Source organism: Canis lupus, chromosome 1 (genome assembly GCF_048164855.1).
Source record: "Canis lupus baileyi chromosome 1, mCanLup2.hap1, whole genome shotgun sequence".
Classification (NCBI taxonomy): Eukaryota; Metazoa; Chordata; class Mammalia; order Carnivora; family Canidae; genus Canis; species Canis lupus.
The window spans coordinates 96,709,612-96,736,233 of NC_132838.1; the positions used below are offsets into that span (position 1 = coordinate 96,709,612).

Sequence of the window (26,622 nt, forward strand, 5' to 3'; positions counted from 1 at the left end):
AGAGTGAGTGTCAGTTCCAGGTCCCTGATTGCAGCCACTCATGTCTTATTCTCCTTCCTGTCCCGCACCATCAGGGTCATACCCTTGACTTCCATGCCATCACCACCAGCTGCATTCCTTATTGAGATTTCCTGTGTGTCTACAGCATCCCCGCTGTCCAGGCCTCCTTGGACCTCACCAAATCACTGTATCTGTGGCCCTTTTCATCTCAGCACATCCCTGCTCTGGCACCCAGCCTTGGTCTCATGGTCCTTCGTCAGAATGACTTCCTTACGAGTAACCTTATCTCCCTTCACACCAGCCTCACAGGGAAGTCGGGAAGCCAACATGAGTTAGTTCACAGACAGGAAACGCTCAGGACTGCTCACATAATGTCATTGCCTGGGGTCTGCTCGGTCAGTGTCCCCTCTTGCTCTTCCTTTTCTGCCTCCCTCTCTGTGTACTTGTCCAGCTTATCTCTGCCTTTGCTGTGCCTGCACCCAGATGGCCACCAGTTGCTGGGAAGAAGCAGATGACCATGCTAACTCGTCTTGTGACCACAGATCTTGGATATGTCATCTGCTTTGCCCAGCAGTTCCCCCACACTTCCCTCACATGTTTACTTTCCACTCCTCAAAATATGTGTTCAGCTCACTTTCCTTGGTCCATCTACACTCACAGACATTGTTGGTACTAATAACAGAAAACCCTACTTCAGGAGCTGGAATTCTAAGAAAGTGCCAAGCAATCACAGAAAGTCTCCAAGTAAGGCAGTTTGGGGACTGCTGAGTTTGGCAGCCCAGTGAAGTCTTTGTGCTGTGCCATCTTTATTTGGAAGACTCTGCCCTTGCTGCTTCCATCATGGTCATGAGGTGGCTCTCCTTGCTCCAGGGGTCATGTGTGGATGTGGTCACACCTGGGAAAACACCTCTTTATTCCTGGATGCCTTGATTCTTGTGAGGACAGACTCTCCCAGAAGATCCTTGCAGGCTTCACTAGAAGAAGACTGGAGTGAGCAGTAGGGGGCAGACGCCCGGGAGTGATTGGCTGCGGCTGAGCACCACCTTCCTGCATTTATTCCACCTCACTCACACAACTGGGCACCTCCCAGGGTCTTGTTGAGTCTCTCTGCTCCTTTCTATTCTAACCAGTGTCCCGAGGTGGTCTCATGCAGGCCCTTGGCTCTGAATGCCATGCGTGTGATGGTTATCATGAATAAGCATTAGACAGCATATCCGGTCACATCCTTGCCTGCTCCACTTCTGTGTGGAGCTTAACATGGCCTGAGCACACCCCACTGCCTCCTGTCTTCCCCGTGTCAGAGAACAGTGCCCCCTACCACTCCTGTGCTCTAGTCAGAAAACCGGTTTATGGATTAATTTCCCATTCTCCTCATATCTTTTTCACTAGTTTTGGACAGTTACACCAAATTCCCCTCCCTGATCCCCCCACCGTGTGCTACCCTACTTCCATTCCAGCCACCGTCATATGGCACTTGGATGACACCAGCAGCCTCCTGCTGGGCACCCCTGTAACGTGTTCTCTGCCAGGCTTACAAAGGATCTCTTAAAACACAAATCTAATTATGTCACCTTATGCTCAGAAACCTCCAGCGTCTTTCCATCACCCAAGATGGAAACTGCACTGCGTTTGTGTGATCTGAACCTGCCTGTCTCACTCCCTTCCTTCTACTCCCCTCACATTCCTTCCCCCTATGTTCCTACAGTAATCTCCTTCCCAAATATGCTGAGCCAGGCTTCACTGTAGGCCTTCACGTAGCTGGTGTCCTCACCCATCTTCATGTGGCTGCCTTGTTAGCATTCAGGCACAGGTTTCACATTTATCCACCAGGGCTTCCCCAGCCACTCCATCTAAATCAGACATAGCGGTTATCTCGCAGCCTGTTCCTCTGCCTTAAATTCTCTCCATGGCACTTGTTCTGTCTTGTTCCTGCGCTTGTTAACTGCTCTTCTTCTTTCCTCTCTGCCTCTAAGATGTAATGAGCTTTTTAAGATTGGAGAATCTATCTGGTTTACTACTGTATGTTCAGCACCCGGGACAGCATCTGGCACACAGTAGGTCACTAAACCAATAAATTAAGAGATTGAACAGATGGATTTTATTTGCAAAAAAATACAATAGATACACTCCCATTTGGCTTCATCTATTTTTGAGAAAGACAAAGACAAAACTACTAGTTACATTGTTTGTGTCCTTCATGACGTAGAAAACATCCAATAGAAATTGACTCAGACTATCCTAAAAGAAAAGGAAATTTATTGTAAGGTTTCCAGAATTAATAGATGAGTAGACAACAGGGCTTAGAACACAAAGTGGAACCTAGGAGCCCTGGAATGAGATAGCCCGCACTGGCTGGCAGAGCGTGGCCAGGATCACAGTATAAACACACGGATCATCGGGTCTGCACATCCCCCTGCCCCTGCGTTGTCACAAGGTCACCCATTCAGGACGCCTGGTCCTGAGAAATCACATCCCATGGACCAGACCTCTTGGTTGCCTACCCAGCTGGGCTAGGGCTGAGAGAAGGAGGGTCTGGCCCCTTGGCCTCCATTGGAAGATCTATTGACTGTCCCAGGCCACCTATCAGTAGGGGGTCTCCAGAAGCAAGACCCAAGATTTTAATGAAGGCAGCCAAAACACGATAGATACTACTGAAAGCAAATTGGGACCTTGTTTTGAAATTTCTTTCCAAATCTGTTGGGACCCTCCTACACATAGTGTGAGCCTACCTACCTTTGTCTTCTTGGCTCATCATGACTATAGCTGGTCTTCAAACCCAAATCTTCACTATAGAATGATGATCCCACACCACTCCTTTCTGAGGTTGCTGTCAGATGCTCAGTGGCTTCCTGTCACCCTCAGTAAACCCTAGGGCCGTGCAGGGGGCCCACAGTATCTGGCCCTGCTCCTCTTGGACTGTGTTTGCTGCCACCTGCATATCCCTGCTCTGTGCTCTAGTCACTCCAGTTTCCCTGTGTTCCTCCATGAATCAGACACAGTCTCCACAAGACCTGAGCACTGGGGCACTCCCTGCTTTCTCCTGGTCTCGGCTCCAGTGTCACCTCCTGAGAGCCCCTCCCTGGCCATCCTGTCTATGCTGTGTGCACTCTACACCCTGACACTCTCTACTGTTCTGCTGCCTGACAGTATGTCTTCGTTGGCTCATTGTAGGCTTCTCTATGAGAGCGTAAGATCCAGACGGTGTTTATTACACAACCGTATCTATGTGCCTGGAGCAGGAAGCCGCAATAAGTACTTGTTGAATGCGTGAACATTGTGTTACCATGTTGGAAATGACGCTATTACAGTATCATATTACCTATACATTGCAGATTTTTTTGGAAACACAGGAAGGCAGAATAAAAAAAAAAAAAGAGCTATCATCTGACTCCACAGAGACAACTTTTTAGGCAGGTTCGGTATGTGTATGCCTGCTTACATTATTACATACTGCTGCATACCATACACACACCTCTTATTTTCTACAAGAAGCCATCAGTTCTTTTCATAAGTTGCTCTTTGTATTTTCTTACCACATAGTAGATAAGAATCAGTCAGAGGTAAGTGTGAATCCTGTTTCTGCAACCTAACTTTCTGACTTTGGGCAAACTGTTAAAACTCTCTGAGCCTCAGAGCAGGGCATGACCAGGAGTCAGGGCTCCAGGTCGGAAGCTCTTGGGACAGACAGTAGCGTAAGTTCTGGGGAGAGGCTGGCAGAACTCTGAGATCTTGACACATTAGGGCTGCTGCCAGAGTGGAACAGGTTGCATTCCGCTGGGGACCACCTCAGGTTTAGTCCCATTGTTTAGTCTTGTCAGTCCTCGAGGCTGTATGGAGAGGTGGCATTTTATCATCCTAAACTCTAGTCCTATGGGAAGTAAGCAGGTTGTGTGATCTAGTGGGTGAGCCTGGTATAAGAGAAGCAGCGGACAAATAGGACATGGTGTCTTTGTTTTTACTTAAGGCTAAACTGATAGTGGAATTGAATATTCAGAAAGAATTAATGAAAGATGAACTGAAGTAAATTCTCTCTAATACTCCTCTTTGCATTTGGAACTGAAATCGGACGCCTTTTCCCTCACATCAGGTCTTGGCGGCGCTTCTTGTCTCTCTGGTTGCAGGATGGGGTCGGTGCTGCACCGAGCCTTGACTCTCCTAACAGGCACTCGTGTTTTGTTTCGTTTTATAATGGAAAATTGCTATTCACAAACAGAAGCACTTCCAAGCTGGAGTAGAATGTTGACATAAAAATATTTTCTGTTGGGACGCCTGGGTGGCTCAGAGGTTGAGCACCTGCCATGGCCTCAGGTCGTGATCCTGGGGTCCTGGGATCGAGTCCCACATCAGGCTCCCTACAGGGAGCCTGCTTCTCCCTCTGCCTGTGTCTCTGCCTCTCTATGTGTCTCTCATGAATAAATAAATGAAAAAAAAACCTTTAAGAAAGGTATTTTCTATTTAGGGTAACTATTTGTGAGATACTGGTGGAAATCTTAGATTCCTCATCAATTGTATCTAGTTTTTTGTATTGTGATGCCCTGTGGTTTAGTAACTTCCATTTGTATGGCTCTTGCTCACACTATCAGTGTTAATTGAGGAAGGCAAACTGAACAGGTCACATCATTTTTATAAACTTGGAAATCACAAATTTTATATGACTGAGGGAGTAGGGAGGCAGTTACCTCTAGTTCTGTCGAACTTTGATTTCTGCAGACTGGTTGCAGCACAGAAAAACAGGCCAGATGATTTGTCACCAGACAGGTTTCCTAAAGATAAAATTTCAGTAGGAATGAGCAACTTAAATAACGTATTAGTGTGACTATTCAAGAATGCCCCTTTCAACAAATGGTGTTAGGAAAACTGACTTCCACATGTGAAAGAATGAAGTTGGACCCTTACCTTACACCATAAATAAAAATTAGTTTGAAATGGATCAAAGAGGGGCACCTGGGTGGCTCAGCACTTGAGCCACCTGCCTTCCACTCAGAGGGTGATCCCGGGTCCTGGGATCGAATCCCACATCAGGCTCCCTGTGGGAAGCCTGCTTCTCCCTCTGCTTTTGTCTCTGCCTCTCTCTCTCTGTGTCTCTCATGAATGAATGAATGAATGAATAAATAAATAAATAATTTTTTTAAAAAAGGATCAAAGACCTTAAATGTAAGAATTGAAACTACAAAAATATCTTAGAAGAAAACAGTAGAAGAACTTTGTGACCTTGGATTTGGCAATGATTTCGTGGATATGACACCAAAATCACAGGCAATATAAGAAAAAAAATGGATTTCATCAAAATTAAAAACTTTTTGTGCTTTAAAGGACAGAGGAAAAAGGCAATCCACAGAACGGGAAGAAATATTTGCAGATCATATATCCGATAAGTGATTACTATCCAGAATATATACAGAACCCCTATAATCATCTCCAAAAAGCAACCCAATTAGAATATGGGCAAAGGACTTAAATAGATGTTTTTTTCTGGAAGAAAATACACAAATGGCCAATAAGCAAGTGAAAAGAAATTCATTGTGACTAGTTGTTAGGGAAATCATAAACCACAATGAGATACCACTTCACATCCATCAAGAAGGTTACCATCAAACCCACCCCCCCCACCCCCCCCAAATAAAATACTACAGAGAAGAATGCTTATCAGTGAGAATGTGGAATTAGAATCCTTGTGCCCTGTTGATAATGTAAAATGAGCAGCTAGTAGCAAAAAGTGCGGCTATTCTTCAGGAAAATTAAATACAGATTTTTCTGTATGATCTAACAACTCTGTCTCTGGATATCTACCCAAAAGGATAGAAAGTAGAGTCTCAGAGATATTTGTTCCCACATGCGTGGCAGCATTATTCTTAATAGCTGAAAGGTAGAAGCAACCCAAGTGACCATTACCGGGTCAGTGAATAGATAAAACTTGGTATTTATACAATGGAATATTATTCAGCCTCATGAAGGGAGGAAATGCTGACTCCCTACAACCGGACGAACCCAGAGGACATTATGCTTAGTGCGATATATCAGACACAGAAGGATGAGCACTGTATGGGCCCACTTACATGAGGTTCCTAGGGTGGATGGCTTGTGATGTCAACCTACAGGCTGAGTCTTAGATGCAGTGTTAGTTGGTGAGCCAAGGTGAGGATTTTCCTAGATCCTCTGGTGAGGATTGTTTTCAGCAAAACCAGGAAGCTCTCTTGAGCAGGAGGTCATGTCCTCCAGCAGACTGTTCTGGTATGCATCCATTTCACCAAGCAGGGCTTGAGTTATATGCTGTTCAGCTCAGGGAATGGATGTGTTTTGTGGCCTCTGTTTCATCACTGTTCTTTCTTTAACTTCTACAAAATCCTCATTCCTGGAGAATAACTATGAATGAAATGATAGGATGAATGGGTGTAAGCTCTATGGACTTGCAAGACTCCATGGTCCCAGTTGAATAGAAAGTATGACATTAACAGGGATTGTTGAGGGTCACATCGGCTGATTTTGAACAGTCTACATCAGACTTTTCACAGAACACAAAAGAGAATCATCTCCTAATGTGCTTATCATGAATACTGTCTCCATAAGTTCATCTGTCTCGTGAAAATTCTCATCAGCTCCATGAGGAAATAGAGCTGTATGGGTTGTATTTATATCTCTGTTCTAATCAGCTGCCATTGGGAGCGCCATAAATAACTTGTCTTTTCCCTGCAGCTTGTCCCATAAGTTCTTAGACCCATCTTTCCCACACCGAGCAACATCACCGTTTACAGTTAGATTTAAATTTGTCAATGCTTCATTTTGTTCCAACACACGTTTTTCTGCCACATCAAGTAAAACACTTATAAATTCACCATCTCTTACTGCTGAGGCAGTGTAAACACTTAATAAACTGTATTTTATAGAAGCAGTACTCATTTGTGTTCAAACCCAGTCCCTATTGAAAGTATCAATCCTTTCCAACTCACTGAGTTTTGTGTATGTTTGTTTTTCTGAATCCTCCATGTTTCCTAAATGGCTTCTCGTGGTTCTTAATGCATCTGCTTAATACCAATGCAGGCGTGCTAGCTTTATGTGTTCAAAATGTAGGAATATATTTCATCACTGAAGGGAAATATGCTTTCTGGAACCTGTGGTCGTTATTTTTCACTTCGCCACTTTTGATTGGGACGTTTGTGGACCAAACAAAACCCAGTGAGCTTGTTTGGATGACGGGTCGCCAGTGTGCTTTCCTGGCCACCAGTGCCTTGGGGCAGCCCCTCCGCTGCCCTAAGGATGAGATTTGGGGGGGGTGGAATTAAGGAGACAAACCATGAGAGACTCCTAACTCTGGGAAACAAACAAGGTTGTGGAAGGGGATGTAGGGGTGGGGGGGCTGGGGTAACTACTGAGTGATGGGCACGGAGGAGGGCACTTGATGGGATGAGCCCTGGGTGTTATACTGTATGTTGGCAAATTGAATTTAAATTTTTAAAAAAGTAATAAAAAAAAAAAAGCCTAACACTGTAGCTGCTTCCGTATTCTTATTGGTAATAATGGAGGCCACCAGATAAGAATATTACCTGCTTTTGTCTAGCTTTCTCTTTAACGAAATCCTGGCCTTGTCACTAGAACATAACGGGGAGGAGAGATGGGGGATTCGTGCTTGCGCCAAAAGCATAAGCGCCACCAGGAGGACAGAACCTGTTTTCACCTGTAACTACCTGGCTTCCTTCTTTTATTAGTCTGCAATTCACTTACCATCTGCAATTCTTTAAAGAGCATGTGGTGAGTTGAATTCTTGGATCCTGACAAGTTTTGTCTAAACCAAAAATGAGGTGCCCAGCATCCGGTGAATGGGCTCAGGGACAGTGTGGCTTGCCCACCCTGTGTGCCACATGCTCTTGCTGTGGTAATGACTGTGGATTCAATTTGGGGACACACCAGCTGTGTTGCAAGGAATAAAGAGAGCCAGAATCCCTTAACAATTACAGAAGGTACTCCCATGGTTTTGGGGGGCATTATTAATTTGATAAACTAATTAGATTCTGCTTTGAAGTAGTTTGCCAGTTACTAATCTCGACATATAAACTTCTGGCCCTTGTTTATTTTATAAGTCAAGAAGTGAAACATTGAAATGTTAAGACTAAAGGTATGAACTTATTGCCTGCATTTGCCCCATTCTCTCTGCAGGGGGGACGCAGCGCCTGCCACGCGCTATTGGGATGTCCCTTGCCAAAGAGCTCATCTTCTCTGCACGTGTGCTCGATGGTCAAGAGGCCAAAGCTGTGGGCTTGATCAGCCATGTTCTAGAACAGAACCAGGAGGGGGATGCTGCCTACCGAAAGGCCTTGGACCTAGCAAGAGAGTTTTTACCTCAGGTATTTCTGATGGCATTTCCTTTTTTCCTCTTTTTAAATAACTTTACAGCAAATTGACAAAACAGTCCTCTCACATACCAATGTGAGATGTTTTCCAAATAGAAAAGTATGTGGTAGCCCTAAAACTGGAAGCAGTAATAAATTAGATTAACATGAAGGACCTTCAGAATTAAAATTTAAGATTTGGAGATAATGTGGGGCCCACGTGGTAGCCGTGCTCTGATAACGCGTGGCGTGCATACTGACGTGTGACGGCTTCCTAGCAACTTCCCTCACTAGCCCCCTGACCCTTCTGACCTGAGCTTACACACGGAGAGAGAGCCACAGATGGGCTGTCACGCTGAGTCACCCCCAAGCTGAAGCCCCGTTGAAGCATCCATGCTGGGGAGACCACAGCCAGCATCCCAGCACAGGCCTTGGTTGCCGCAGCTTGGTTTGAAGTGACCTGCCCGCACCACAGCCACCATGTGTCTCATTGTGTCTGATTTTTGTTTTTTTGTCTTTTATTTGAGAGAGAGAGAGAGAAAGCGCATGAGTTGGGGAGGGGCAGAGAAGGCAGCTGACTTCCCCCACTGAGCGGGGAGGCCGACACAACAAGGGGGCTCCCTCCCAGGAGCCTGGCAGACGCCTCACCGACAGAGCCACCCAGACGCCCCTGCTTGTGTTTCTGTGATGTTGTAGGCACTGTCTTCACCCCTCTGCACACAGTATTCTTCCCCGCCTCAAGACTTTCGAATCTGGAATACATGGTGCATTTGCTCACAAACAACAGTTCTTATGAGTAATGTTAACAGCGGTGCATCATGGGGCCAGGTCTAGGTGTTCTTTGTTCTTTCTTTTTGGTGTATTTTCCGTATATTCCTTTCTTCTAAAATCACAGATAAGAGGACTTTTGCTTTGTGAGCAATTAGCAATTTGTCTTGATCCCTAGTGGAGTTTCAGGTTTTATAACTCCCTCCCCAGTACTGGAATCAGAGTTACTTCCTCTCCACCTCCACCGTTTGATGCCAACAGGACTCATAACCCTTTTGGGGGCTACAGGTCCTTCTGGGAGTCTCATGAAACTTCCCTCTAGAGAAATGCTTATGCCCTTCACATTTGTTTAGAGCTTTGCATCGTGTTTCAGAAGGTGTTGTTAGGAGTTCCCAGTCGGCAGACAGGGGCTCAGGTCTGCTGGGCCCCCTTGTCCCCTGATTGCTGACAGGTGGGGCCTCACGGTGGAGTCAGTTTCTAGAACCACGCTGCCGGGTGTTGATACTTCAGTCCTTCTCACTTAGCTAGCTGTGTGCTCTTTTAGGACACGGCGCTTACATCCTTACATGATTCATTCCCCATGTAAGTGACAAGAGCTCTATGCTCTCAATTGATGGAGACAGCAAATAGAAAAGATTTTTGGTGCTTTAAGGAAAAACAAAAAGGCTCTCACTGAAACTTTGGTATTAATATTTCCCCAAAACATTAAGGTAATGTCTGCCTAAAGAGAAGTTAAAGGTACATGTAGCAGGAGAAGCAAAAGTTTAACTAAGTATTGGCTTAATGACTTCCTTTGGCTTAAAACTCTAAGGCCAGTGCACATCTGCATTGAAATGAGGGAGGTGTTTAAGAAAAGTCATGGCATCCTTCCAGTTCTGATCGTTGCAGCCTCTCCTGGTCCTTTGGACTGAAGGCTCAGCTCCCTCCTGCAGTCTGTACCCCTGGGCACCTCTGTACCTCATCGCATTTTCTCCTGTGGCTCTCAGTACCCATGCCTCCCCACCTGCCATCTGACAGCCAGCTGCACTCCACAAGGTGGCAAAACAGGTGTCCTTATGTCCTGTCCCTTTTATCTGGAGGTTGTGCGTCCGAGAACATTAACCACTAAACCTTTACCCCAGGGCAAGGGAGATGCTTGTGGTTCAGAAGATGTGTGGCTGTACATATGCAGAAGTTACAGAACAAAATTTGAGGGTGATACTCTTTATTTCTAGTTTCTGTCACTGAATGATGATTCTTTTAGATACTAGAAAACTTCTATAAAATCAGTGTTTCTGATTTCTGTATTGGATGTTACTTCCATTTTTCTGTTCAAGGAAAAAAAATGTCCCGAAGAAGAGGTTTTGTTGCTTTTATATTTTGAAAGAGGCCCATTGAGTGAACATTGCATCTCCCAGCATTTCTGTTTTCCTGTTTTCCCAGTTTCATAAACTTTGCTGTCCCTGCGGTCCACATGTCCCTCAGGAGTGGCTCCCAGACCTGTTCCATCCATTCATGCACACACAGGAGTTGGACAACCACCTGGTCTGGGTCAGCTGGTGGATGCAGGGGGATAGAGAAGACTTTCACTGACAGGAGCACTCTGTTTAAAACAAAAAACAAAAACAAAAACAAAAACAAAAAAAAAAAGGAAAGGCTTGATGATCTTAAAAGCATGGTTCTAGTGTGTGTTGCACATATTGCAGATCACATTTTCAAGAATTCTGACAAAGATACTTGTACGAGCCTCACAAACTTGTGGCTTCTGAGGAAGATTTTTAATAAGTGTCTGACTTAGAGAATTTTGATGGGTTAAAGTTGATGAATGAAACCTCTGCCTGGGAAGAATGGTATTTTTCCTGCCATCAGGGATTTACTCATTATTTATTGGAGTTCTCTGGTGCTTCTGCTATTTAGAGCCTATTTTGCATTCTAATCCAAAAGACACTTGAAAGGATACTATTGAATTCTAACTTCATGACCCATAAACAGTTTTTAGGAATTTAAAATGTGGGCAAACAGCTAAATTCCATCTGGAGCATTTTGCTTTTTAAAGTCGACAAAAGTAATATTTTCACGGCAGATACCCAGTTTTTTCCCCTGTGACCCTCACGTATCTTGAAGGACTTACTTGGGCTGCAAGTTTTTGTGTGGTGTCGGAGCACTGCTTGGAGGGCACCTCTTTACCCATACATCCTCATCGTGCTTAGTTATGGAAGCCCGAGGAGGACAGGTGCAGAGCCAGAGTGTGAAACAGACCCTGACAGGAGCGTTCACCTCATCGCCAGCCCAGGTTCCTGTCAGGCCATTTGTGGTTGTGGTGTCATGTCATCGTCTTTTGTTTTCCCTCCTTCACTTCCATGTGGCATTGTGTCATCATCTCCTTTTCTTTTCCCTACTTCACTTCCAGGGAGATCTACTGAAGAATGGTCGACCCTCTCCTGGCACACCCATCTGCTGACCTGCAAGCATGGAGTTAGTAGTCCAGTAGAGTTCTTCCAAGTGTTGTGTAGACTTTGCAAGGCCAGAAAGAAATTTCCCATTAACTGTCTTACAGTTTTTGTTGCTTCTTTGCCATGGTTCCAGCAATGGGAATTTCTGAATTTTACTGAGACATACGACATAATTTGCATAAATAGTAACTAAAATCTATTTCTTTAATTGAATTTTAGGGACCCGTTGCAGTGAGAGTGGCAAAATTAGCAATTAATCAAGGGATGGAGGTGAGTGCCTTAATGCTTGAGTTCATGTTGGAGGAGATAGTGGAGATTTAATTTAATTTATTTTTTAATGCTCTAAAATCCAGCTGTTCCAATGTTACTATTACTACAGGCTACTGAGGCTTAGGTTTTTTTTAATTTGTTTTGTTTCGTTTTTAGCTACACTATTGATTTCATTCTGCTTAAGCTATTGTTGAATCAGGATCTTAATCACAGAACTTGGGAATTTCACTCATGTCCTGCAGCTTATGACATGCTCGCTGTTTTTGCCATTCAGCTATAGACAGATTTATTGGGTAATAGTTCATAGAAAACCAGAAGAAAAGGTCGTTCTGTATATTCTCAACACCAGTATTGTGTTATTAAAAAAACATTCTGAGGAGAACTTTCAGGCTCAGAGCTGAGCCAGGCCCTCTCTCTACCTTTAATGTCTCAATGTGCTTTATGCAGGGAGCCTGCATTAAATAACGCAAGTCTTTAGGGTGTCCTAGGGTTACCCTGGAGAGCTGGCTTCTGAGGAGTGGAGGCCCTGAGCCAGGAGAGAAGTAGGCAGGGCAAGGAAGCAATGCAGACACCTCTGTATATTGAGCTTTCATTACAGCAGTTACATTGGTTAGATATGGAATTTTGAAGAAAGATACTTCTTCCTTACAGACCAGAGGCCACCATATCTTCATGGGCTTCTTAGCAATAAAAAGAGATTGAATTTGTTAGCAATAAACACAGTTTTAAAAATTTACAAAGTAGTTGAATGGTTTTTAAAAATTCTCACATAATCATAACAATACTAACAGCAAATGCTTTAAATGATCTGTACTACATGCCAGGCCATATATAGATGCTTTATAAAGGCTTTACCTAGTTTACCCCCATTTGTTCTCTCAGGCAAAGATTGTGTAACTAACTTACCCAAAGTTACACAGCTCTCAAGTGGTAGAGGCAGAATTTGAACCTGACAGCCCGGTTCCAGAATTCTCATGCTGGTCATACTTCCAATTTGCTGTATCAGATCAAGGAATTGTGTGTTTTTGGAGAAGTGTTACTGTGCTTTGGAGAGAAGCATTACTACTTTGAATTTATATTGAGTATTCCATATTTTAAAAAGCATTTCCTGCTGAAATTTAATTATGCTTTTATCCGCAGGTTGATTTAGTAACAGGATTAGCCATAGAAGAAGCTTGTTATGCTCAGGTATGTAATGCAGCTACAAATTTAGTGAGGGTACCTCTTATAAATTATGTTTACCTTTTGTACAAGTCAAATGAATTATATATATCTCTGAGCAAGATTATGCTCATGCCTTTCCTAAAATCATACAAATGGGTTGAAATGAGTTGTTTTTGCTATTTGACTATTACCAGCTCTTATCACTGATTCTCTTCCATATAGGAATGTCTCTTGTCTGAATAATTTAAAGAACTATTAAGTTAGTACCATTCGTGCTGTAGCTATCTCTAGCTCATGTTGTATTTTATGGGTGTCAGTCTGAACCTTCACTCCAGTGTAGACAGGAGGGAGGAGGGCAGTAGGGTGAACGTGGGCCTGCTGTGGGACCATCCGTATTTGAGACTCATTGGTTCTGAGCCTTCCTCCTGCTCACTGAAAGTTCCCTAACAGTGTATACAGTTTTCTGTTTTACAGAAAAATTTGTGTTTTACACGAATTAGTAGGACTTTGTATAGAGGAACAAATCTCCCATTTTTCTTTCCTTCCTTGTTTTCTAAAAAATGTAACTTCGTTTAGGGCATCATCCAAAGTAGCAAGAGAATTTTGTCCTACCTTTTGTGAGAATTGGAAAGTACTTCAGCTCCCACTTAAGTATGGCAGTGTCATGAGTTAGGAGGGACAGCTAGAGTGCTCCCTGCGGCTGGTCTGTATGTATAAATTGCCACCTGTCGTTGATGAGCACATGCCATGAATGAAGTAAATTATGCACTTCTTACCAGTGGGCAGCCGTAGACTTCAAAGAAAAAATTTAGAAGTATATTTGGCCATAAATCACACCATATGAAATGTAAAGGAACAGTGATGATGAGCATCCTGTCAGACCACAGTGGGATTAAACTAGAGATCAAAACAGAAGGATAGCTGGGAAATCACACCTATTAATGGTGGGATTAGTCTTTTTAATTCAGGTTAAGCAACGTATTTGTACATGACACATGTTTTCAAAGAGGATGGCTTAAGAGGAATTCAGTGTTTTTAAGCCAAAATTAAAATACAGCTCTCAAAATTTGTAGAAATTTATTGAAAGCACTGCTTAGAACAGCATTTTAGCACTGAATGCATATATGAGAGAAGAAAGATCTAAAGTCAGTCATAAGTTTCCACTTTAAGAAAGTAGAAAAAGGGACAGCCTGGGTGGCTCAGCGGTTTAGCGCCACCTTCAGCCCAGGGCGTGACCCTGGAGACCTGGGATTGAGTCCCGCATCAGGCTCCCTGTATGGAGCCTGCTTCTCCCTCTGCCTGTGTCTCTGCCTCTCTCTCTCTCTGTGTCTCTCATGAATAAATAAATAAAATCTTTTTTTTTTAATAAAAAAGGTAGAAAAAAGAAAGCAAATAAAATTCAAAGTCAGCAGTAGAAAAGGCAAAATAAGATTTAGAACAGAAACCAATGAAATTGGAAATAGAAAAAAAAAAGAAAAAACCAACAAAACAAAATAATTGACTCATAAAGATCTGTAAAGTTGACAGACTTCACAGGCTAACCAAAGAAAAGACAGGTAAAAATCACCAATATCAGTTATACAAGAAAGCCCATCCCTAATGCTCCCAAGGACATTGAGAGAATGATAAACAGATACCATAAACAACTCTGCCCACAGATTTGATAACCTAGAAGAAATAGACTGATTCTTTGGAAGATACAACATACCAAAGGACACACAAGGACAAATAGATAATCTGGATAACCCTATGTCTGTTAAAGAAATTAAATAGATAATTAATAAACTTCCAAAATAGGAAGCACCAGACCCAGATGGTTTCTCTGGTGAATTCTACCAAACATTTAAGGAAGAAATTATATCAATTTTTAGTGATGTTTTCCAGAAAAGAGAAGCAAAGTGAACCCTTCCTAACTTATTCTGAGGCCACTATTACCCTGATACCAAAACCCAACATTTTAGGAAAGACCACAGACCATTATCTGTCATAAATGTAGATGTAAAAAATTCTCAGCAAAATATTAGCAAATCAAATCCAACAATGTATAAAAACAATTTCAATTGTTTGAAAATGTATAAAATGTAGGTATACAATATTTAAAGAGAACCAAATGGGATTGTTTTATATATTTGCAAGCCAGGTTTAACACTCAGAAATCACTGTAAATCCATCACATCAACAGGTTAAACAGAAAAATCAGGTGATTGTATCAGTAGATCTGGAAAAAGCATTTAACAAAATCCAATGCCCATTCATAATAAGAACTCAGCAAACTATGATTAAATGGACAATTCCTTCCTTGATAAGAACTTCTATAAAAGAGCCCACAGCTAGCATCATACTTAATGACCAAGAACAAGGCAAGGACATCTCCTCTCATTTCTCTTTTTCAGCATCTGCTAGAAATCTTAGCTAATGTAGTAAGACAAGAAAAAAGAAATAAAAGATTGGGAAAAAAGAACTAAAACTTCCTAGAAGACATGACTGTCCATGAAAATCCCAAAGTATCAACAACAAACAACCCACTAAGCAGCAATTAGAGCCAGATTGCATGATATAAGATTAATATGCCAGCAATGAAGAATTGGAATTTAAAATTAAAAGCATAACAGGATTTTCATTAGTACAAAAAAAAATGTAGAATGCTTAAGTATAAATCAAAAAAAAATACAAGACTTATAAGAGGAAAACTACAAAACTGGTGAAAGAAATCAAGATGTAAGTAAACGGACAGATATACCATGTTCATGGATAGTAAGGCTCAATATTACTAAAGAGTCACTTCTTCCCAGTTTTACTTAGAGAATCAATACAACCCCAGTAAAAATCTCAGCATGTTACTTGATCTATATGGACAAACCAGTTCTGAAGTTCATATGGGAAGTTCAGAGACTTAGAATTAGCCAATCTAGCATTGAAGAACAAAGTTGGAAGATTGACACTACCCAACTCCAAGACTTATTGTAGAGCTACAGTAATGAAACAGTGTGGAATGGACAGAAGAACAAACAAATGCATCAGTGGAACTGAATAGGGAACCCAGAAGTAGATTCATATAAAATAGTCATATAAGTAGACCCACAGAAAATAAAATGGTCCTTGACATAGAAGCAAAGGCAATTTGGTGGAGAAAAGATAGTCTTGAAAACAAGTAGCACAGAAGCATATGGGCATTCAGCGACAAAAAAGTGAACTTGGACACTGATGTTACACCCTTCATAAAAACTTAACTCTAGCTGGGCCACAGGCCTAATGTAAAAATGAAAAACTATAAAACTTCTTGAAGATCACATAGAAAATGTCAGCATCCTTGGGTTTGGTGATGACTTCTTTAAGATATAACACCAAAAGTATAATCTATGAAAGAAAAAAAATGATGTTTCACTTCATTAAAATTAACAACTTCCACTCTGCAAAAGACATTGTGGGGAAGCCACAGGCTGGGAGAGGATCTTTGCAGTATGCATCTGATAAAGGATTTATATCCAAAAAAGACTAGGGACTGGTAAAACAGACACCTCACCAACATCGAAACACAGATGACAAGTAAGCATAGAAAAGATGCTCCACATCATACATCATTAAGAAATGCAAACACAAACAAGATACCAATTTGCTCATTTCCTACAAAGCTAAGCATAATCCTAGCACGTGATCCAGCAGTTGTACTTCTGTGTATTTACCCAAATGTGTTGGAAACTTATGTCTACACAAAAATCTGCACATGGTTTTTTAACAACTCTATTCATATTTGCCAAACTTGGAAGTAACCAAGATGTATAGGTGAATGGATAAAATGAGGCACATACAAAGGAGGCACATTCAGTGATAAAAGGAAATGAGCTCTCCTGCCACAGAAAGACACGAAAGAACCTCCAGAGCATACTGCAAAGTGAAGGGTTTTCATCTAAAAAGTTATGTACTATAGGATTCCAACTATAAAGCTAGTAGTGTATACTGGCAAAAACAGATTCTAGAAAAGGCAGCAGGGGACAGGATGAGTCGATGGAGCATAAAGGATGCTTAGGACAGGGAAGCTATTCCATATGATTCTGTAGTAGTGGATAGATGACATTATACATTTGTCAAAATCAAATCCGTGATATATACAACATAGTGAGTCCTATGTGAACAGTGGACTTGGGTAATAGTTATTGATAATACTGATTTATCAGTTGTAACAAACATACTGCACTGATGCAAGATGTTAATAAGTGTGTGGGGGGGATCTTGGGAGGTTCGAGGGGATCTATGGGAACTCTGAACTTTCTGCTCAATTTTTTGTAAACCTAAAATTGTCTAAAAAAATAAAGTCTGTTGGTTTTTTAAAATACATTTGAAATAGGGGGAAAAGTGTACTTGGAGTCAGAATGGTGAATTTGGTAAGAGAATTATTCAAATGATGATTAGATTTCAAAATTTTAGATCAGTTCTTCTGCATAAAGTTTGTTAAAGTTTTGTAGTTGTTTTTACTTTTTGGCATAGGTAACATAATGTTTTGTTTCTCTAGACTATTCCAACAAAAGACAGACTTGAAGGTCTTCTTGCTTTTAAAGAGAAAAGACCCCCTCGCTATAAAGGAGAATAGAAGACACAGAAATCTTTCCAATGCCAGTGTAATAAATATACTTCTGGAAGTATCTTTCAGATCCACGTATGCCTCCGCACCTGGAATCCCAATAACCAAAGTGAAGAGCGAGTTCTCTGTATAGTGAATTGAGCATCTGGAGTGGACCCCTCTGTGTACTTTGTTCAAACGTGCATCACATCATATCCATTCAGATTTATAAAGCTAGTAGTGTATACTGTCAAAAACAGATTCAAACTTACATACACATTTTTAAATATTTCCTGCATACGAGGCTTTCTGTTCTTAATTTTTTAATGTGAATAATTTATATATTGCACACTCTAGGAAATAATATTGATTGTATGTCTACTGTGCTGCGATAACGAAATAAAATTATTTCTATATACCAAAAATGTGAAGTTATACCAAATAAAGTTTCTAAGGGATCATACATACGTCCATATATACATACATCTCAAACTGAAGAAGGAACTGATAGATTCTCTGAGTGAAAATTACCAAATACAAATAAAATTGGTGAAAAGAAAACTTGGATATTTTTCTCTTACCCCATTCCCTTTGAACTGAATAAATCATTGCATGTTGGATTTGAGGAGATACCCCCTTTGCATTGCCAGTTGTATCAGGTGACCTCCGTGGTCTTAGAATACAGTGTGAATGGTGGGAAATGAGCCCAGTCAGAGCCTGGGGCCCAGGCCTCAGGCCTCAGGAGGCCAAGCGCAGGCCTGCTTGGAGGGGGTGTGAGTGTAAGACCAGCAGGTGGCCCGGCCCAGGGGTCTAACGGCTCGGGGTTGTGGATAAAGAGTGGAGTGGAGCCTGGAGTGTCTCCTGCTGCCAGCTTTTGCCCCTGGTTTCAGTAAGGACAGGAGGTGAACACGGCCACCCTGTCTCCCTGTTGTAACCCCTGGCCGGGCAAAGTGACTAGAAAGGAAGGGGCTCGGGGGTATGTCTGAGCTGATAGCCCCGCCTGGGGAGGGGACAAATATGAAGTGTGTGGGACACAGCGGTAGGATCAGTGTACAGTGGGGAGAACTTGATAGCTCTCTATCTGAACCGATCGAGCTAGCTTTATTTTGTATTTTATCAGACCATACCAGCTTCTGAGGCTGTGTCCAGGGCTGAGTTTGGCGGCACTGGGGAAGCCCCACTTTTGTGGGACATGCTCCTCCTTGCTTGTAGACGGTGGGGGTGTCCGCTGCCCTCCCAACAGTACAGCATTGCTTTGTTGCCGTGAAATGACACTTGGCTTGCGAGTGACTGCCTTGTTGTGTGCATTCCCACGCTCCGTGCCGGAGCTTCCTTGCTCTTGGAAAGCACACAGACTTTGAATTTTTAAAATCGTTGAAACTTTGAGGGGTTTTTTGTTGTTGGTTTGTTGTTTTCTACTTTGGGAAATTGAGCTCTCCATTACATTTGAAACACGTTACAAGAGATGAGCATGGATTTGCTGTCTGCTGATGCCCACTGTGCCCGGCGGCGGGGGGTGGGGGAGGGCGGAGGTGGCGTCACCTTCTCAGCAGACCCTGCAGATTTATGGTCAGTGCGCAGCTGAGTGGCCTCTTGTGGACGCAGTTTATGAGAGTCCACGTCCGGCTCTGCTGATTGTATCTTAGTGAGGTGCACGCTTGGTTACCTGATAAAACTCGTGTCTTTTGTTTCGTGCTGGATAATTTGCAAGTAAAGTGCTGGCCCTTGTTTTCATAGCGCTTTAAAGATTTCAGAGCCATTTTGTTCTGTCTGCGACACATCCAAACGCCACATGATTTTCACCACATGGGAAATAATTATGTTAATGGGGAAAATATTAAGTGTGTGCTGAATGACTTCTCTCTTCTCACGGACGCAGTCTGTTGCTGATTGAGTGCCGGTGAATTTCCTGCAAGTTCTGATTAAGTCACTGGAGCGTGTCCAAAAGCAAAGACATCTTCCCATAGTGACTTGAGAGCATATGGACTTTTCTGTATTAGGACGAGGGGAAAGCATCCGCCCAGTTGTCTATGTAGACGTTGGCCTTTGCCGGGGTCTTTCCTTGGGCACAGCGGCCTTGCTGGGGTGGTCCTGACGCTGGACCTGTTCCTGTGGGTCCTCTGGGAGGGGCTGCACCCGTGGGCAGAGCAGCTGCCCAAGTTGACCTCCTACATGCTGCACATTTGCACGTCTTCACACGGAAGCCACAGGAAGCTGATGCAAGCTGGCAACGCGGTGGCGATCCCCACGTGTCCCGATTACATTGGAGAAGACCTGGAGGGAAGATGCTTAACCAAGCACAGTTCCAGGTAAGGGGAAAAGCATTTCACATCATGTCAGAGCAGGGGACCTGCTGGTCCTGCAATACATAGCACTCGTTAATGTATAACTTCTCTGAAAGAAGGGCTCCAAGCCATAGCCGCTCAGACGAGAAGGGTGATAATTGCCTATAGAGAAAACTCCGATTGTCTTGAGTCATTTGTGTTATTTAGAGGATCATTTCAAGTTCATATTGTGTTCAATAAAAAAAAAAAAAATAGATGATTTGGGACGCCTGGGTGGCTCAGGGGTGGAGTGTCTGCCTTCAGCTTAGGGCAGGGTCCCGGGGTCCTGGGATCGAGTTCCACATCTGGCTCCCCACAGGAAGTTTGCTTCTCCCTCTGCCTGTGTCTCTGCCTCTCTCTGTGTGTCTCTCATGAATAAATAAAATCTTTTTTAAAAAAGATGTTTTTCCTTGGTCCTTTTTTTTATCCCCCTCTCTTCTGTCAAAAACTTGGCTTGTCACTAAGGGTCACTTTCCTGGCCACACTCAGATGAGAACTCTCTAGGTGGAACCGAAACAGTAGGGTATCACTCGCAGGTGTTGTGCTCAACGGCAGATGCTTATGTTTGTCGTGGGCTTGCCCCCCGCTGGCCAGGCCGTTGATCTTTTATCTCACTTGACCACAACTCTCTCCCTTCTGGTGGTAGGTCCTGTCATTGGTCTGATCTGGGGTCCAGAAATCCTGACAGAAAGGCACTCTAATATTTAATCATGCTGCTATTTCTTCGTCACCCACCGAGTTAAATATTTAATGTTTGTGTCTGTCAGCATTATTGGGCTTTATCAAAACGGCGATGAAATTGTTTTCTTGTATCAAAGAATAATTGTACATTTGTAGCAAGCGAAAAAATAACAGCCTTTTAAAGTTACCAGGTCAGAGAGCCACTTTTCTGCATAGGTGACACAGGCCACAGATTGTGTTTGGGGTGTTGGGGATTGAACCCTCTGCTCAAAAGACCTGTGGGTCTCAGGCCCTAAAAACCCACCGTCTCCCATACCATCCTTTGGACTTTCAGAGTCCTTCGGGAGCCTTCCGAAATGCAGCTGCCCCTTGGAGGGAGGGCTCCCAGTCCTCGAGCACCTGGCGTGCAGCCTTTATTTTTCAGGTGATGCTCAAGGCCGTGTGAGAGCGGGGCACCTGATGGGGAGAATCGATGCCAAGGACAGCCCAAGACCCGTACCATGGGTGGTGGGGGCCAGCCCTCGTGGCACCTGCCCCCGCAGCGCCAGCCTAAGGAGGCAAGGTAGGAGGGCAGCCGTCCTCAGCCAACTGTTCCCTGGAGGGCTGCGCAAGGCAGCGCGTCCATCCCTTTTTTTTTTTTTTTGTCCCTTTTTAAATAGTACAGAAAACACTGTATTCTGCAGTCCATTTTGCTTCAGGGGGACACTGACGAGATCACGGAAGGTATGGATGTGGATGCAATGAGAGACCTGGGCTTTGTACCGTGTGTGAGGCCCCAAACACCCCGGCTGTTCCCACGCACTGTAGTGTGTGCTCCTCCCAGCGCCGCAAAGGGAGAGGCTCTGGCGCTTGGCGAGCAGTTACTGGTCACTGCAAACAGCCGAGCGACAGCCCCAGGCGGCTGGGGTGTGCGTGCTTGTGCATGCGTGTGTGCGTGCGTGCACGTGTGTCCGCCCCTGCCTGATCGGGCCCATGGTGTCCTCGAGACTGGGGAGATACTGAACCTGTGCCTATCGAACGGTCTGACGGCGCAGGCTGCCCGCCCAGCGCTGCCTCCCCGCAGCCGGGCCGCCTGCCCACGTCCAGCACTCAGAGGCCAGTGAATGGGTCTGTCGGCGGCTGGACCGTGGAGGCGTTGCGTTCCGAGCCCCGGTGTCTCATCCCTGCACCCTGGGGTCCGCAGGGCCACCCTGGCAGCCGCGAGCCATGCATCACCTCCCATAACCAGCTACCAGAGTGTGAGTTTGGGGTCAGTAGTGCCACTCCTTGAAGAAGGAAGCCGATGTGGCTGAGAGCACCCTGTCCTGTGGGGGCCGCTTTGGGAGGCTTGCCTTCAGTCCCAGTTTGGTCGGAGATTCGCTCTGCTGCTCTGGAAAGCACACAGGAGTTCTTCGGCCCGATTTCATCCGAAATCGGTGATGAGACCCACCCCAGGCTCAGCAGCTCACCCCTCTGAGCCTGTTTGAGCCCCTGTCAGGGAATCCGGCTGTTGCTCATGATCAGTTGCAGAGACAGATGGGACACGTCCGTGCAGGCGGGCTCTGTGGGCAGGAGAGCCGTCTCCCACAGGTGTGGTGGTGCCGTGTTCACTTCGCTTGTCGGGGGGAAGGTGGCTCGGGTGTGTTCAGAAACCTGGCTTTGACCCCGGGAAAGGGGAGAGGGGCAGCTGGCGCCGGCTCAAGGCAGATCCGCGTGTGGTGCTGGGGCCTGCCCCTGCCCCGGGGCCACTGCCACTGGCCGCCTGCGCTGTCCACACACACGCCTGAGGACAGTCAGTAGGGGAAGCCGCTGAGGCTGACGTGGAGGGTGGGCCCTCAGGGCAGGGCCCGGGCGCTGGTGGGCCGGTCCGCGCAGGTACACGTCCCCGTCCCCCCCGCACGGGGAGCCGTGGTTCAGACCTACGCTGGCCCCCAAGCAGCAGTCCCCGGGGATCTCAAGAAAGTTGAGCCTCGTGCCCAAATGCCATGTCCACAGTACCGGCCCCGGGGGCCGGGGAGGGACGTTGCCCTGAGACGAGCAGCCCGTTCCCGGGCCCCAGTGGCTGCCGTGTGGCTGCCACAGAGGAGATGCCGGGGACTCCGGCCGCCCGGAGCGGGGCAGGCTTCCCTGCAGGGACCGAGGCGCAGCCCCGATGCGCGGCCCGGAAGGCGCCCTGTGGCACGTTCCTCAGACGCGGTGAGCCCTTTCGCCCCCGAGTGGGACCGACCGCCGCTGACGAGAGCAGCAGTGGGATCGCGGTGGCATCCCGTGGCAGCTCGGGGCGGGACGCCCGTCGCCGTGACGTCTACAGGCAGAGGATTCACAGGAATCTGAAGATGGGCAAGTGGACTCTCCTGACCTTTTCAAAAATAGTCAGATCACTTTCACTTCCAGCCCTGGAGCCGAGTTGAATGAGACCTTTGTGCCGTTTACAGAAAGTGAAGAGCGGGTTGGCAGGCCCGAGAAGTTCAGCCTCCTCACGGCCTCTCTTGGATTGAGTCACCTTTCTCTTGAGCTGTCTATTAACACTTTCCTGAAGCACACACCTTTTATGAAGCTTAGCCCTCGCTCACAAGTGGCTCTAATTGGAGCGTTTTGAAAATACAAGAGTTGGGTGACATACCATAGAAGACCGGAAGTGACAGCCCACATCTGACTTGGTGGCAGGATACCCGGATTACCAGAGAGCTGTAGTTGCCGCAGCGGTGGGTGCCCTCCTGGATGCTGGCACAGCAGGGCAGGTCTGCACCCAACGTGAAAAGGTACTTTCTCCCTCTGGTCTTTGTGGGAGCATATGCGTGGCCTGTGACCATCAAACCGCTATTTTTTTTTTTTTTAAGATTTTATCTATTTATTCCTGAGAGACACAGGGAGGGGCAGAGACATGGGCAGGGGGAGAAGCAGGCTTCTTGCAGGGAGCCCGATGCAGGACTCGATCCCAGGACTCCAGGATCACAACCTGAGCCGAAGGCAGACACTCAACCACTCAACCTGAGCCCCCCCAGGCATCCCTCAAACCACTCTTCTACAATGACTGACAGTTTTACCCTGGCCTGTCCACTGTGCTGTCCTCCTGAGTCTAGGCAGAGCGTGTGACCTCTCACACGTATTTAAACACATTTGCACATGTAGCTAGGAACATTTGTGTTGACTTTCCCATGAAACTCAACAAAACCAACATTTTTTTTATTGTATCTGGTTTCCCCCAGGGAGAAGCCAGTCTTGGAAAGTGAACATGAGAAAGAGGAGTGTCCTGGTGAAGGGAGCTGGGAGGAGAAGCTACGTCCTGGCCTGGGACAGGTCCTACCTCTCTTGCTCCGTGGCCTCCAGCAGATGCAGAATCAGGGCCACATCCATAAGGAAAAAGACCTCATCTTGTCTATTTGTCTCGCGTGAGAACAGTTCCCCAAAGCTGCTGGCACCTGGAGCACTTATGTTTAGGATGCATTTTGAGGCTGTATTTCATAATGTTTGAATTGATTCTGAGTTTGCAGCCCCACCGTCAGAATTGAAGAAGACTTACCTTTGTGATTTTTGTGGATATTTTTGTTTTATTTATTTTTTAATACATAATTTACATACCATAGAAGTTACCCGTTAAAGTCTACAGTTCAGTGGTCTCAGCATATTCACAGAGCTGTACAACCATGACCATCGTTTAATTCTACAATATTTTCATCAGCCCCAAAAGAAGCCCTGTAGTCATTAGCAGTCTCTCCCAATTGCTCCTTTCTACCAACCGCTGGCAACTACTAATCTACTTTCTATCTCTGGACTTGCCTGTTTTAGACATTTTGTGTAAATAGGTTTATACAATAGGTAACCTTTTATGGCCGGCTTTTTCCACTCACTGTAATGTTTTCAGGGTTCTCCATGGTATAGTATACATCAGCATGTTATCCTTGTTATGGCCGAAAATATTCCATTGCATGTACATACCCCGTTTATTTATCTATTCATCAGTTGGCCATCTTTTGGGTGGTTTCTACTTTGGGGCTCTTATAAATGATGCCGCTATGGACATGCACATGCAGTATTTGTGTGGGTACATATACTATTTCACTCAGATGTTCACCCAGAAGTGGACTTACTGGGTCACGCAACCACTTTATGTATAACTTTTCGAGGAACTGCAAAACTGGTTTCCAAAGGGGATGCACCATTTTACAATCCCATCAGCAACATACGAAGGTTCTAATTTCTCCACATCCTCACCAACACCTGCATTAACTCTTATTTTGATTATAGCTGTCCAGTAGTTGTGAAGTGGCACCTTACTGTGCTTTCAATTTGCATTTCCCTAATGACTAATGATGTTGAAGATCCTCACATACGCATGTCAGTCATTTGTATATCTTTTTGGTTTTTTTTTTTTTTTTGAAAAATACCCATTCAAACTCTTTAAACCCATTTTTAATTGGGTTGCCATTTATTATTATTATTATTATTATTATTATTATTACTATTATTATTTATCGAGTTGTAACTCTTCCTTATATATTCTGGATACAAGTCATTCTGGTTATGAGTATCTTATTGGATATATGATTTATAAATCTTTTCTCCTGTGAGTTGTCTTTTCAGTTCTTTGATGGTGTCCCTTGAAGCACTAAAGTTTTAGATTTTGGTGAAGTTTATCTTTTTCTTCCATTGTTGATTGTGCTTTTGGTGTCACACCTAAGAAACCATTGTCTAACCCAAAGTGATAAAGATGTGTCTTTGTCCAAGTGTTCTATAGTTTCACTTTTACATTTAGATTTTTTATTCATTTTGGTTTATTTTTGTATACGGTGAAAGGTATAATCAATTTACTTCTTTTTGCATGTTGATACCCAGTTGTCCCAGCACTGTTTATTGAAAAGACCATTCTTTCTTCTATTGTATTGTCTTGGTAACCTTGTCAAAAAGGTTAATTTCTAAACTCTTAATTCGACTCCACTGTCTACCTTATGCCAGCATCTGTTGATTTGATCATGCAGTGGTTATTTTTTATTCTTTTGATATGTTATTACATTAATTGATTCTCAGATATTAGACCAACCTTGAATTCCTGGGATAAATTGCTTTGGTTGTGGTGTATAATTTTTTTTTGCTGGTTGTGGCTTGCTAAGATCATGTTCCAGATTTACAGGTTTGTATTTAAAAGGAATATTACTGTGTAGTTTCCTTTCTTGTGATATCTTTCTTTGATTTGGTATCAGGGTAATACTGATAATACTGATTTCATAGAATAATGTAGGAAGTGTTCCCTTCTTCTTCTTCTTTTTTTTTTTTTTTTTTTTTTAAGAAAACAAGTCTGTGTAGGATTGGTGCAAATTCTATAATGATTTCATAAAATTTATCAGTAAAACCATTTGGACCTGGGCTTTTTTTGTGTTGGAAATACTCTGTTCATTCATTCTCATTTTACCTCTGTACAGATCTTCTATTTCTTCTTGAGTCAGTGTCAATACTTTGCTTCTTTTTAGGAATTTTAAGTTTCATCTTGGTTATGTATTTTCACATACAATTATTCAGTCCTTATTTCTATAAGATCAGCAATACTTTTCCCCTCTTTCATTCCTGATTTTAGTATTTCAGGCTTCTCTCTTTTTTCATTGCCCATCCAGCTAGGTTTGCCTGTCTTGTTGCTTTTCAAAGAGTCAACTTTTCATTTTGTTGGGGTTTTTTGTTCTCTTTTTCTGTCCTCTTTTTTCATTTATTTCTATTCTAGTCTTTATTATTTCCTTCCCTCTACTTACTTTGTCTATAGTTTGCTCTTATTTTTCTAATTTCTTGAGGTAGAATGTTAGGTTATTTGATTTGAGATCCTTTTAATATGGGCATTTACAACTATACATATCTCTATAAGTATGCTTTATTTGCATCCCATGAGTTCTGCTATGTTTGTGGAAAAGAGTTAACACAACAGGTCTGACTATTGTTCTTCTGAAGGACTGGCTGCAAGATTGGTCCCTTGCCTTATATTTGGGGAAGTTCCTGGTCCTTGGCCTTCATTTGGAAACTTATATTTGGGGACATTCCCACCATTTCCAGAATTGATTGAATCATGCCTGCACTAGCAAACAATATAGTTTATGCTCTCCTTTTTGGAATATGGAATTTGGTATCTGTCAGAAGAG

At 43.9% G+C, this 26,622-nt stretch overlaps 1 protein-coding gene and 1 long non-coding RNA gene across 5 annotated transcripts in view; both read left to right on the forward strand.

Annotated features, from left to right (window-relative positions):
• The window catches only part of AUH (AU RNA binding methylglutaconyl-CoA hydratase), a 159,790-nt gene extending 141,713 nt beyond the window's left edge, over nt 1-18,077 (forward strand). For all 4 annotated transcript variants that reach the window (XR_012037903.1, XM_072841108.1, XM_072841127.1 and 1 more), the window contains 4 exons: nt 8,152-8,339; nt 11,744-11,794; nt 12,935-12,982; nt 17,469-18,077. Coding sequence is in view for 3 of the 4 variants with exons in the window: in XM_072841108.1 (XP_072697209.1) it covers nt 8,152-8,339; nt 11,744-11,794; nt 12,935-12,982; nt 17,469-17,546 (365 nt within the window). In the remaining variant the exon portion in view is untranslated. The remainder of the gene's footprint in view (nt 1-8,151; nt 8,340-11,743; nt 11,795-12,934; nt 12,983-17,468) is intronic.
• Nucleotides 18,078-22,679: 4,602 nt separating this feature from the next.
• On the forward strand, nt 22,680-24,041 carry LOC140641388 (uncharacterized). Its single transcript, XR_012037908.1, has 2 exons — nt 22,680-23,262; nt 23,710-24,041. It is a non-coding gene; the product is annotated as an uncharacterized lncRNA (long non-coding RNA).
• Nucleotides 24,042-26,622: the final 2,581 nt, after the last annotated feature.